This window comes from Nyctereutes procyonoides, unplaced genomic scaffold (genome assembly GCF_905146905.1).
Source record: "Nyctereutes procyonoides isolate TBG_1078 unplaced genomic scaffold, NYPRO_anot_genome, whole genome shotgun sequence".
NCBI lineage: Eukaryota > Metazoa > Chordata > Mammalia > Carnivora > Canidae > Nyctereutes > Nyctereutes procyonoides.
Window position 1 is genome coordinate 10,425,485 of NW_026575034.1, and position 12,717 is coordinate 10,438,201.

The 12,717-nt window shown below is 56.9% G+C and overlaps 1 protein-coding gene across 1 annotated transcript in view; it reads right to left on the bottom strand.

Annotated features, from left to right (window-relative positions):
- The window catches only part of KCNC1 (potassium voltage-gated channel subfamily C member 1), a 42,205-nt gene that overhangs the window by 9,431 nt on the left and 20,057 nt on the right, over positions 1-12,717 (bottom strand). The window contains exon 2 of the mRNA XM_055317496.1: positions 800-1,733. Coding sequence (XP_055173471.1) covers positions 800-1,733 — 934 coding nt within the window. The remainder of the gene's footprint in view (positions 1-799; positions 1,734-12,717) is intronic.

The window sequence follows — 12,717 nt, forward strand, 5'->3', positions numbered from 1 at the left end:
GTCCTTTGCTCACCAGCCGCTTCCATCAGAAGAAGGCCACCGGAAACTCCCACTCGACCGTCAACCCAAACAGACAACGTGAAAGCTAGAGTCGCTCCAACAGGTTCCTAAAGATAAATGCTAAACTCTAGAGTGGTGGTAGATGAGTTGGTTCGGCATGCTATGGGGTAAGTAAGCTTGTTACGGAGGGCTACAGGCGTCTCCTAGGACGCACCTGGAGCTAGGCAGCCGGAATCAGAGCAGGAGTTCTACTCAGCTATGGAGACAGGCTCTGTTGGGGGTGAGAATCCTTGCTACTGCCTTCGCAGGGACCCTCCTGCCAGATCCCGTGCACCAACTGTGCTGCCCGCACAGCCTGAAGGGAGCCGAGTAAAGACCACATCAGAAGCTGTCTGGCATTTCCGAATCACACCCACCCCTGCCCTGCCCCGACACTGGGACAGTGGCCTGAGTCAGAGACTCACGCTTGCCTCCTGCCCACCGAGCAGCAGCCCCCTGGGCTCCTGCTAAGAGAGTCCTCAGCAACCTCGCGGGCCATGTCGTCTCTTCAGAACCTCACGAGACCAGCGCGCCAACCTCCTTACCCAGGGCCACCAGTGAGGTTCCTCCAGCAGGCTCTCGCCTTGTGAATTTGGCTGCCCAGCATCTCCCTGGGCCCCCAGGCTCCACACCTCAAGACTGAGTGCGGGGTCCGGGGTTGCCCACGGAACTAAGGAAGCAGTCTGACTGAATCAGGAATCATCGCTACAGGGGGCGGAGGTGAAAGGTCAGATCGACATGCCTCTAAGAGGTTTCCTACCTGCTCTGTTAATTTCTAAAATTTCTTCCTGGGCCAGCGGGCATGTGTCACTCTGAGTACTGTGGTGTGGAGAGTTTACGACAGATTTACAATAATTGGGAGATCCCAGCTGCGGTGGCCGTGGAATATGCTTCTTTTTTTTCTTTGGTAGTTTCTGCTTAGCCATGGCTAAGGAGTAATACATCCCAAAATTGTTCACGATGACGGGCACAGGCATGGCGATGGTCAGCACGCCCGCCAGCGCACACAGTGCTCCCACCAGCATGCCGGACCACGTCTGCGGGTACATGTCTCCGTAGCCCAGCGTTGTCATGGTGACCACGGCCCACCAGAAGCCAATGGGGATGTTCTTAAAGTGGGTGTGCTCACTGGCGCTGGGGTCATTGGGCTGGGCCCCTATCCTCTCGGCATAGTAGATCATGGTGGCAAAGATCAGGACGCCCAGGGCCAGGAAGATGATAAGCAGCAAGAACTCATTGGTGCTGGCACGGAGAGTGTGGCCCAGAACCCGCAGGCCCACGAAGTGGCGGGTCAGCTTGAAGATGCGCAGGATGCGCACAAAGCGGACGACGCGCAGGAAGCCCAGGACGTCCTTGGCAGCCTTAGAGGACAGCCCGCTTAGGCCCACCTCCAGGTAGAAGGGGAGGATGGCCACAAAGTCAATGATGTTGAGCGAGTTCTTGATGAACTCTACCTTGTTGGGGCAGAAGACGACACGCATGAGAAACTCGAAGGTAAACCAGACCACGCAGACGCCCTCGATGTAGGTGAGGAAGGCCTCCGTCTCCGCTTCCCGGTAGTAGCGCACTTGCGTGCCATTCCGAACGTTCTCGATCTCGGTCTTGTTCACAATAGGGTTGAAGCGCTCGTGGGTCTCCAGGCAGAAGGTGGTGATGGAGACCAGGATGAAGAAGAGGGAGGCAAAGGCCACATACTGCGGAGGAGAAACACAGTGTCAGAGGGAGGCCCTCCCACCCAGCGCAAAGAAACCCGGGGTACCTTTGCGTTGGGTCTGGTCAGAGGCCAGGCCAGGGGAAGATGCCTGCTCAGCGTCCCCTCCAACCTGGGCCAAACGGACAGGCCACCTTTCCATCCTCAGAGCACCGACTAAGAGGCTCAGGGAGGTGAGAAGTTGTGGCAGAGATTGCTTTATTTTCACAAATGCCTCTCCTTTCCTACTGAACGTGCCGCCCGACTCCATTTGCAGGCTTCCTTGGGGTTAGCTGGGGTCCCGTGACTGAGTTCACGGCCAGTGGACAGGGCATGAAAGGGACAACCCACTAGGTTATGCGCTGGTGACAGGCCTGGCTCTTAGAACCGCTCTACTCAGTCTTCCAGGCCCTTTCCTCCCCCAGCTGCCAGTTACATGCTGATGCCCTAGGGCCCAGGGCGTCCACCAGGACGTAGCCTCGGTCCCTGAAAAGGAAGATATCCACTAAATACCTGAGTGGAAAACCAACTACTACTGTGTTAAGCCGCTGTGGTTTGGTGGGCGTGTGGGGGGAGGATTTTGCAAAGCACGTAGCCCACCCTGAGCATAAAACTGCGCTAGCCTGTTGGGGTTGAAGGTGGCAAAGGAATGAGAAGGGGCAGTGATGGTGGAATCTGGCCCCTCCCAGGCCACATGGCCCAGGCCTCCTCCTTCCTACCGCAGTCCCTTAGCCTTCCTTTTCAGGAATGTATACCTCATTGATGGGGGCTCTTTCGGGTGCTCTTGAATCTAGAACTGCAAAAGATAGACATCTGCCCCACGGCCTTAGACGGCTTTTACACTCCATCTCTCCGTCCTCCTAGGAACTTCCACCACCAGCTTGGACGTGAGTTCCCCGTGCCTGGAAGTGCTGAGATAGAGGCTACGTGGTCATTCGGCAGCAAAACTGTGCTGCAGGTTCAAGCAGCAGGAGAGTTGGACCAGGGGTCCTCAAAGGCAGCATACACCACAGGGTCTGCTTCTCTCCTGCTGCCTGCCAGCCCCAGGGGAGGGGAGTGGGTGGGACGGAGGAGGGAGTTGCTGGGCGCTAGGGCTTTCCAAACATATATGGGCGCCTCCTCCTCTCAGACCCTACCAGTGAGAAAGAAATGGCTGGGATGACCCAGCCTGTCCAGAACCACCTGTTCTGGCCCTGAGCCCCTGGAGAAAGGTTCAGGAGCTCCTTTGCTTTGGTTTGGTGGCCTCATCTGATGACCCTGGGCTTCTCTGGCCCCCAGCAGACATGGATACCTGAGCAAAGAGAATCCAGCGCTGTCTATCAGCTCAGACTGAATTCCAGGCAAGGCCTCTCCTTACAGCCTCCAGCTGGGTCCCCCAGAGCTCTGGAGGAAGCCCCGCCAGTTGGTCCTCCTCCAGGAGCCCGGCTGGTCATCCCCGCCTGCATGTTCCCACAGTTCCCTTCCCCTCTGGGGCCCTTTCTCCCAGCCTGCACAAGACAATGTCCGGAGCAAGGACACCTTCTGGAAGCAGCCCCGGGCTACAGTCTGGAGTGGGGGGCACCTGTGTTCTCCAGAGTTGCCCTCACAGATCTTCAAGAAGTGCCAAGGCCCCGCCCTGTGTCCACGACAAGAGGCAGCCACGCTGCTTCTAGCAACGCTATAGTCTGCACAGATGCACCTCCCCACCTTGTGGTCATAGTAGGTGGTGGGGGTGGGGGGGCAGCACGGGAAGTCCAGGAACAGCCCTGTCTGGGTTGACCACAGCCACGGGACCTGGCACCTAACCCGGCATGGATCTAGAAACCAAGAACTATGTGGACCTTTCAAGGAACACTCTGGGTTGGAGGAAGGGGCGAAGGAAGGGGTGAAGGAAGGGGAAGGGACAAAGACTGCATTTCAGAATGTCAGAGTAAGAGAAGTCTGTAGACATTCTCTGGTCCAAGATGGGAAGCCTCAGGCCCCCAAACAGGAAGCCGTTTCCCTGAGCCACGCATCATGGTATACTCTGAGTCCTGCTGGTTTTAGAGCATTGCACAATTTTTTAAAATGTTATCCTAGACTACTATCAAGTATGATCCTTGTGCATCCTTCCTTCCATCCACTGATGGATCTCTCCTGTCACTCATCTATCCTTCCTCCTTTCCCTCCTCCCTCCCTCCTTTCCTTCCCTTCCTTCCTTCCACCTGCCTGCTCATCCAGCCATCCAGCCATCCAGCCACCCATCCAATCATCCAGCCATCCAGCCCCCCTCCAACCATCCAGCCATCCAGCCATTCATCCTTCCATCCACCCTTTCTTCCTTCCACTCTTTACCAGGCGCTAGGTTATGACCAGCAGAGTGGAATAGAGCCTCAGCCTTGGGGAGCTCCCTGCCCAGCTGAGGGTAAAGGACACACATGAAGACAAGTACAATGCAATGAACTGAAAAGATAAGCTCCCTCAGCCCTGTCTTGAAGTAGGTGGGGTTTGGACAAGCTCGGGCAGGGTAGGGACTAAGCCAGGGCTTCCCACTCCAGAAACAGCTCTCTAAGGGTCCAGAGAGTGCACAGCTGGGCCACCATGGAAGTGGACCGGGAAAGCAAAGTGGAAGCAACTCCAGGAGGCCACTACCTCTGACCACAGTTCATCTAGCTCCAGAGCTCCTTTCATCACCAGAGTTGCCGAAGCCCCTGGAGCTAAAGACACATTCCCAAACGCTGGGTATTTGCCTGCAGATTTCCTCTGGGGGCCCCCACGTCTTAGAGTTTGACATTCACCAGATCCCAAAGGGCAGGTCATGCCCCTGCCGTGGACTTTGTGAGAGAGGAGAAGAACATGTACCCCATGCGTGTCTGAGAAACGCTGAGAGGCAGGGCCCACTGCATCGCTGGGCCCCCCCATTCCTGGCCAGGGGCAGAAGCATGAGGCACTTCCCCTCCTCACTGCCCCACCAGCCATGGCATCCCTTTCCTAAGGCCTCTCCCATCTATCCTCCTCTGTCCCCTCTGCTTACATGTGACCCCGTCTCAATAGCACCACTGCCATCAAAGCTAAGCAGGTTTAGGCTCAGTGTCTCAGCTGCTGTCCCACAGCTACCAGAGGGAGCAACCCGGTGGCACCTCTGAGCATGCTGCGCACAGAGAAAAGCCCTGACACAGGAGACTCTCTGCACCTGGCCTCACTGACCTCCCAGGGCTCTCTCCCTACACACACCCAACGTTCTTGCCACCCGCAACCCTCTGCTACTTCTGACCTCCTTCTCCATGTCTCCCCCACCTCCATGTCTTTGTATCTCTGGAAAAATCCATTCATCCTTGAGTGCCCCACTAAGTAGCTCTACTCCTGGGGCCCCTTCTCCAGGTGAGGCTCCTCTTGGAGCTGAGGCCCTAACGAGGCAGCAAATGAAGGGACCCTCCCCAAGGAGTCTCTAAATTCACCCCCAGGGAAGCAGCACACCTGTCTCCAACCCTGGCTCATTAGTGCGTGGGGAGGCTCACAGAAACAGCCCCGACAAGGCACTCACGTCCCAGGTGCCCCCACAGGCCCGCAGAGCTCTCATCCCGCTTGACCCTCTCACAGGAATAGTCCCGATGGGAAAACTGAGGCCCTGGAAGAGGAAGCGGCTGATAAAATTAGGGTAGAAAAAATATTGCTTCTCAGCAATCAATGGACATCCTGTGTGGATGCCTACTGCTCCGGGCCCTGGCACCCAGGGAGGTGGCGGGGTTGGGGTGGTGGCAGCCCAGCCCAGAGCCAGGTGCCAGGACTCCTTTCCCAGGAGGAAGCAAGGGAGGTAGGAACCAGGCCTGCTGCCCTGCCCAGGCTTCCTGGGCGCCTGCCTTCATGGCCCCTGCTGCGGGCAGGCACAGGCAGGGCCCCGGCAACACCCAGGCCCAAGTGGGCCCTAGGAGGGCTGAGGAGGGCTGAGGAGGGCTGCGGAGGCAGGTGCCCCTGGGGTGCTCAGACTGCCACACTCTCCTATGCCCAGGGACCAGCAGGCCAGCCAGAGCACGCCCCCAAAGCAAGAGCTCACATCCAGCCGAACCCCAGCTCCCTCCTGTCCACCATCACAGAAGCTGACACAGGAATGACAGAGGAGGAAGCTACCAGAGCTAAGGTCCCACTCTGGGCCTTCAGTCCTCTCACTGACCTCGTGAGACAGGTGGTCCTACCCCGTTGTGCCAAAAAGGACACCCAGGGACAGGGAGGTCAGGGACTGCACCAAGGCTTCAGAGCTCGTGAGGACGCTGCGGCTGGGACTCCAAGTGCATCTAGCTCTAGAACCTAAACTCCTTCCGCCTGCAGACTTGCCAAAGACACTGGGTAGATAGCTGGCCCCGACTGTCTGGATGCCTCCGTCTCGGAGCTTGGCACCCACAGCTCAGACTCCCTGAGGGCCGGGTATGCCCACCCCACCCCTGGGAGGGAGAGAACTGGGGTGCCTGACCCCACAGGCTGGAGCCCAGCCCCGCCTGAACTGTTCCTGGGCTGCAGCCCTGGATGGAGGGGCTGCAGCCCACGTGAGCTGCCGCCTGCTGATGCCCGGCCCCCCGGAGACCACAGACCCACGACTACCCGGGTACACACCTCAGCCCTTACCTCACGCGCACGCTGTCCGTGTAGCCACACAGACCACAGCCTGGTGTCCTGACCACCGTGCACAGATGACACAGGGGCTGTGGCCCCCGGTGCACACCCCCGCAGCCCCACGGCACTCGGGCACTCACACTCGGAGCCCGCAGGTGATGCGGCGGCCGTCACCACACAGCACGCTCACTACCCGCACCACGGCACCCAGGCACTGGCACCCAGCTGGCCCCTCTTCTGCCCATCTCCCCCCCCAAGGTGGGGCTGACTCAGAGTCTGTCGCTCCCACAGGACAGCAGCTCCAGCCCCTCGCCTCCGCCTCTTCAGCCTTCCCCGAGGCCCTCAGCTGCCTCCCGTGCCAGCGCCTGGACCTCCAGCCCCTCCACCTGCCCCTCAGCCACCCTCTTCCTGACTTCGGGCCTCCACGCCAGCCCTGCCCCACTGGGCCTTGTCTCCTTCCCCAGCCCACCCGCAGCAGCCTCGCCCCCCACACCCAGGATCTAGGCTGCAGGAAGGCCAGTGTAAGGCCTGGGCTGTCTCCTGGGCCGCTGGTTTGCTTGTTGAGGGGAAAAGGGGGGCACAAAGGGAGTTTTGCTTGGTGGCTCAGAGACAGCTGTCACCTAGCCTGGTCACCTCAGAGGCCACGCAGGGAAATTTCGAGACAACACAGGCAAGATCGCCTGATAATGCAGCATAAACCCAAGCTGGTAGTCCTGGCTCCCCCCGCCCCCCCCTGCCCAGAACCAAATCACAAACTGTGAAAGACCCACCAATGGTGTTCTAGAAAGTGGTAGTCATGGCAACAGAACGAGGCATCCCATTTCTATGGTAACCAGGGTGGTGAGGCTGTTGGCTGTAAAGTCAGACAAACCTACTAAAGATCTGTTGACTTAAGAAGATGTTTTATAAATCACCAAGTTATTTTTATTGTAACCCCACCCCTGAAACCATAAATCAGGAGAGCAATTTACTATCTATTAAAATGACCAATATGCGCTGTGACTTTCACTTATAAATTATGTATGCCACAGTCATCTGTCGAAAATCGTGCTCGCCTTTCAGAATTGTTCAGGGGTTCGCGGCGGGGGATCCGCGTTCCTGCAGGCAGTCTGGCGTTCCAGGAAGCAGGCGATGGTTGTAACGTGGGGCGGGGACCTCCATTCTGGCCTGGCGCTCTCGCGCTGTGTGACCTTGGCAGGTCACCTGCTCTGGGCCTCACATTCATCACTGGGACACCGCGGGGTGGACCTGGTCCTTCCCGAGGATTCCAAGACCAGCAGGGCTGCAGGCGGTGGGGCTGATCACAGGAGCCCTGGCTGCTGTCCAGGCCCCGAGCCCCCGGAGGCTTCAGGTCGGGTTTTTCACCTAATTAAATCCGCCCAGCGGGGTATACAGCGTTTGAGTTAATCCATGCGGAGTCAGTGATGCAGAGCAGGCGGGATGGCCAATTGGCCTAAATAAATTGTCAGTCAAGTGGAGTTTGGAAACTGAATTACCCTCGTCTGGACTTCCCCGGGCTGGGCCGGCCGAGGGCTGCAAGGGGGCGACTGGGGAGGGCGCTCTTTGGAGTCCAGTCCCTTTGTGATCCATCAGTAAATGGGGGGGCCCTGAGCAGTCCGTCCTGGCATCCGGGTCCTCCTCCCTCGGCACCCAGCTCAGGGAGCAGGGGGTGGGAGAGCTCCCCGTGATGCAACATGGAGGGTGTGAGTGGAAGTGTGTGAGAGTTTGTGCAGGGAACATAACGGGGGCGAGTGGGCACCTGTTTGCGGGAGAATTCTCGGCGGGGGGGAGAGGCTGTGTAAATGCGAGTAGATGTATACACGGTGAAGATGTGTCACCGGTTTATGCGACCTGATTCCACACGTGTGCGAAAGGCTCGTGTAAATGACCATCGTGTATAGCGTATGTGGTTCGTACAGGTGATAGAAGTGTGTGCGCGTGCACAAGTGGGTGTGTGTGCATCAGGACACACATGAGGTGTGGTGTGTGCTTGTACGTGCATATGGACACATATGGGGTGTGATGTGTATGTGTTTGTGGGTAAGGACACATACGAGACAGTGTGCAACAGGGCATGTATGACAGAATCAGGGTCTGGCGAGGTGCTCCGGACATGAGACCCAGCCCAGGGCCATGATCCTTTCCCAATGCAGAGACGGTCATTCACACACTAGCCTGGGGGGTGTGCTCCTTTCTCTGGAACTGTCTCTGACTGAGACAGAGAGGAGAGAAAGCGCAAGCATAGGGAAGAGGCCACTGAGCCAGCCCAGGAGGGCCACAGGGGGCCAGGGCTGTGTTCAGATCAGAACCCCCTCATCCTGCCGCACCGACCCTCTCAGCCCTAACCCAGCCTGGCAGTGACCAGGCCTCCAGACTTCCGGAGCCACCCTTCACTGAATTCACTCATGACCCTAGACCTAGGCCATATCTAGAAAGGGCTGCCCCGACAGCTAGGCTGGCAACCTGAGGTGACAGAGGTTCCTGTGGTGCTTTCATTCCAGGATGCACATTTTTTCACATTTTGGAAATGAAAATATGTCATAAAATGTACACATCCTTAAAATAGTATGCGTTAGCACATCCCCAAGTGTGCTATTATTTAACTCATGTCATGTCTTAGATCGAGGGTACCTTGGACGTGTGGAATGTTCCCCGGAACACCAGGGAAGAGGAGGCCCTCAAGGGGGCCTGGGCTAAAAGGGAAAGGATCTGCCCAAGGTCACAGAGCTCTCAAGGTAGAGCGGAAATGAGAGTGTCAGTGCTGGGCTGCAGCCTGGAGCTTTCATCATCACGGCCTCCAAGCCTTTGCCTGAAACGCCCTGCCCAGGCCTCTCTGCTCTCCAGCCCTGCCTGCCTCCCAGACCCCAGCTTGAAAAGAGGCAGTGGCCGGAGCAGAAAGGACAGGATCTTGAAGTCAGGATCAACCTGAGTTTGAGGCCTGGCTTGGCTGGTGACCTTGGACAAGACACTGCCCCTTTCTGAGCCTTCATTCTTGGATAGGAGGGGGTAGGAGGACATTCCCTGCCCCCCAAGGAGAGTGTTGTGATGAAGAAATAAAATTATACAGAAAGCAAGAAGGAGGTGTTCAAAGACATCGCTATGGTCTCCACATACATCCTCCACCTCTGGCCCTTGTGGGCCCTCCTGCCCTGGACCCATCACAACCGAGTGCTAAGGATCAGAGTATCTCAGACGTAGAAAAATGAAGAACCTTTCAGTCATGACACAGGAACCACTGAGTTGGGAAACTGAGGTGGACACACCCCCACATCTCAGAACAGCACCACAGGCCTCAGAGAGCCACCCGTGTGGCAAGCGTGAGGCTGGGTGCACGCTCCTATGCAGGCCTGGCTGAGCACCACCGTGACCAGTCCTCCCAACTAGGGCCAGCCCTGGCCCTGTGCTTCCTGAGAGCCCCCGGGAGAAGTTTCTGGATTTAGCACCAAGGAGCACTTATTTGGTGGTGGCCAAACCCAGACCCTTGGAAGGGCAGATGGGAAGGCAGGAAGTACGAAGCCCTCCCTGGAGGAGTTCGGTGGGGCACGAAGGGGGCAGGAGTGGCCTGAGGCCCGCCTGATGGAGGGATGGCGGTGGAGCATGCTGCGGGGGAGAGTGACTCAGTGGAGACACGAATGCAGAGTCCTTGGCCCCAGGCCCAGAGACGGGTTCAGTAGTTGTAGGTGGGAACAGAAATCGACTTGTAACTTGTGTCCTCCGTGGCCCTCGTGCCGCCAGCCCCATCCTCGCATCTGGGGTCCGTGAGGCCAGATGAGACCCAAGCGCCAGGCAGCTCGATGCACAATGAAGCCCGTGAGCCCGAGACCACGCCGGACACTGGGAAGCAGGTCACATGGCAGAAAGAGAATAGCCCCGTGCTTGGCTTCACGGACCTGAGTTCGAGTCCCAGCTCTCCCGTGAGCTCTATGACTGCAGCAGGCAAGTGACCTCTGGGAAAGGCAGTCCCATCATTTTTAAAGCGAGAGCGATCACAATAATAACAGCACATCCCGGGCAGATGCTACGGGGGTTCTGGAGGAAAAGCCCAGGTGACTAGGGGTTCCCCAAATCCAAGGCAGACTTCTGGGGTAGGGAGAAACCTCAAGACTGCCAGTTCCCTTGCACGCTGGTATTCCAGGAGTTGGGCCAAGGCTTCCTTCCACAAAAATCTAAACACAGCATTTTCCCCCCGAATTACTGGGGGCTGGTAGTTGCGAAGAACAGCAGCAACAGCTAAAGGGAGAAATGTGTTTAATTTCGGGGATTTTTTTCCCTAATTTTTTTCTGCTCCTGCTACCACTTGCCTGCTAACAGACCAGGAGCAAATGACAGCCTCATGAGAGCCAAGGGCATGGCCTTGGAGCCCACTTCCCAGTGCCGCAGACCAAGGCAAAGCCGTGTCCAAGACCCCACACTACGGCCTCCCGCCAGTGAGGGACGTTCCTCGGGGTAATGGTGACTTAGCATGCCCACTTCCACGTGGTTATCCACGTGAGCCCCCGCCGGGGCTGAGAGCCAGTGAGGCTGGGTGGGAAAGGGCACCCAAGGGCACACCGTGAGTGGGTGGGAGCCAGAGCTCCTGGCTTTCCGGCCTGACTCTGGTAATAAGGTGGAGGCCGACGATGGCAGCCTCCAGGTCTTGAGGAGGCCCTGCCTCTTGCGCTCTCCATGCATCGGGTCATTTAAACCTCACGCCAATCTAGAAGTAAGTTCTATCATTATCACTTTTCAGACAAGGAGTCTAAGGTTTGCAGAGTCCTCAGTGGCACCATCAGCCCTACCCGGCTTCGAAGCCCCACACTGCAGGCCTCCCGGAGGCCCCCCATAAGTAGCCAGGCAGGGTATCCACAGTGCCAGTCGGCCTAGCTGTGTGCCCTGAGAGCCAGACCTGGCTGTTCCGGCTTGGTTTTGCCCTTAGTCAGCGCCAGGGAGGCACACAGGCCTGCGTGCCGAGGGGAGTGGAGCCGTGCTGTCCCCGAGTGCCCCGAGAGTCCCCCACGCTAGGAAGGCTGACCGTCAGGGCCCCAGAAGGTCCCATCAGGAGCTGACACCCCACCTATTCCTGTGACCCTCCAGGGGACCACCCATTAGCATGTTCAAGCTGGGGAAATACCAGTAGGCCACATAGGAAATGGTTCTATTTCAGGACTTAGAACTGTGTTTCACCGTGTGTCCCTGCCGCACGTGCCCCTCAGAGATAGCTCCTCTTGGCTCTGACTGCCAGGGAGCTCACCCACATTGGGTGCTCAGTTCGGAACCAAATCTTTCACCTGGGTGTGGGGTGTGGCTCTTTCTTCAATTTATGATACTATTTCCGTGTTTTCCTTTCTTCTTTATTTCTAAGGATTCTGTTGTAGGTGCGTCTCATGTGCCTCAAACCTTTTGGTGCCACAGACTGGAATAAGAAATATGTGACCAAGGCTCCCAGATAAGGAAGGGAGTAGGAAGGCACCCAATATAGGATAGAGAGGCCTCCCATGGGGGCAGCTCAGTAACCCCTCTGCAGTGACTGCCAGTGATGGGGGCCTCCCAAGGCCACTCACTCATCCTGTCTTTGGGCAGCTCTAGAGACATGCATTGATTCTGTGTTTAAGTCAGCCTCCCTGCCTTTCTCCCAGTAATCCCAGTTCTGCCCTCTGTGGTCATCAGGACACACCTGCTCCTCTTCCCAGTGACAGCCTTGCCCGCACTTGCAGATGGGCCTCAAAACCCACCTCTGAGCCATCCCTCCTGGAGGCCGGGCTTTCCCTGGCCCTCACCACATCCCCTCTCCTGGGCCAGCTCTGCTGTTTCAGAGCCTGATTTGGTTAAGCACTCACCGTGTGTGGCTAAATGGATCATACACGCTTTACCCTTTTGGGTTCCCACAACCACCTCAGTGGAGGGCGGGAGTGTTTGGTTTTGTTGAGGCCCACTGTGCTCTGCTATCAAGTAATAATGATCACCGTTACAAACATGATCTCGGTCATCCTTAAAAACTTCTCCTGAGGGAGATGTCATTACCTCCATTTTGCAGAGAAGAAAATTGAGGTTCAGAGTGGTTAAGACATGTCCCCAAAACCCCAAACCCACAGTTTGTAAGGGATAGTCAGAATTTGAAACCAGGTCTTTCTGACCCTAAAACCATCATGCTCCAGGGCTTCCATCTATAAATCTCTTTCACATCCATCCCAGTAGCCTCGGAGGAGGACAATAGTCTTCTGTTAGGATGACATTGGGTATTGCTGTCTACACTTTACAACACATCTGCACATTTTCAATCACATATGAATATTACACACACACACACACACACACACACACACACACACACTCTCCAATAGCTGGGCCATCAGCAGGACAGTCTTGATTGCCCCCAGTAGACAGATGAGAAAACTGAGTCCCCAGCTCCATGGTATACCCACTAGGAATCTAATGGGAAATTG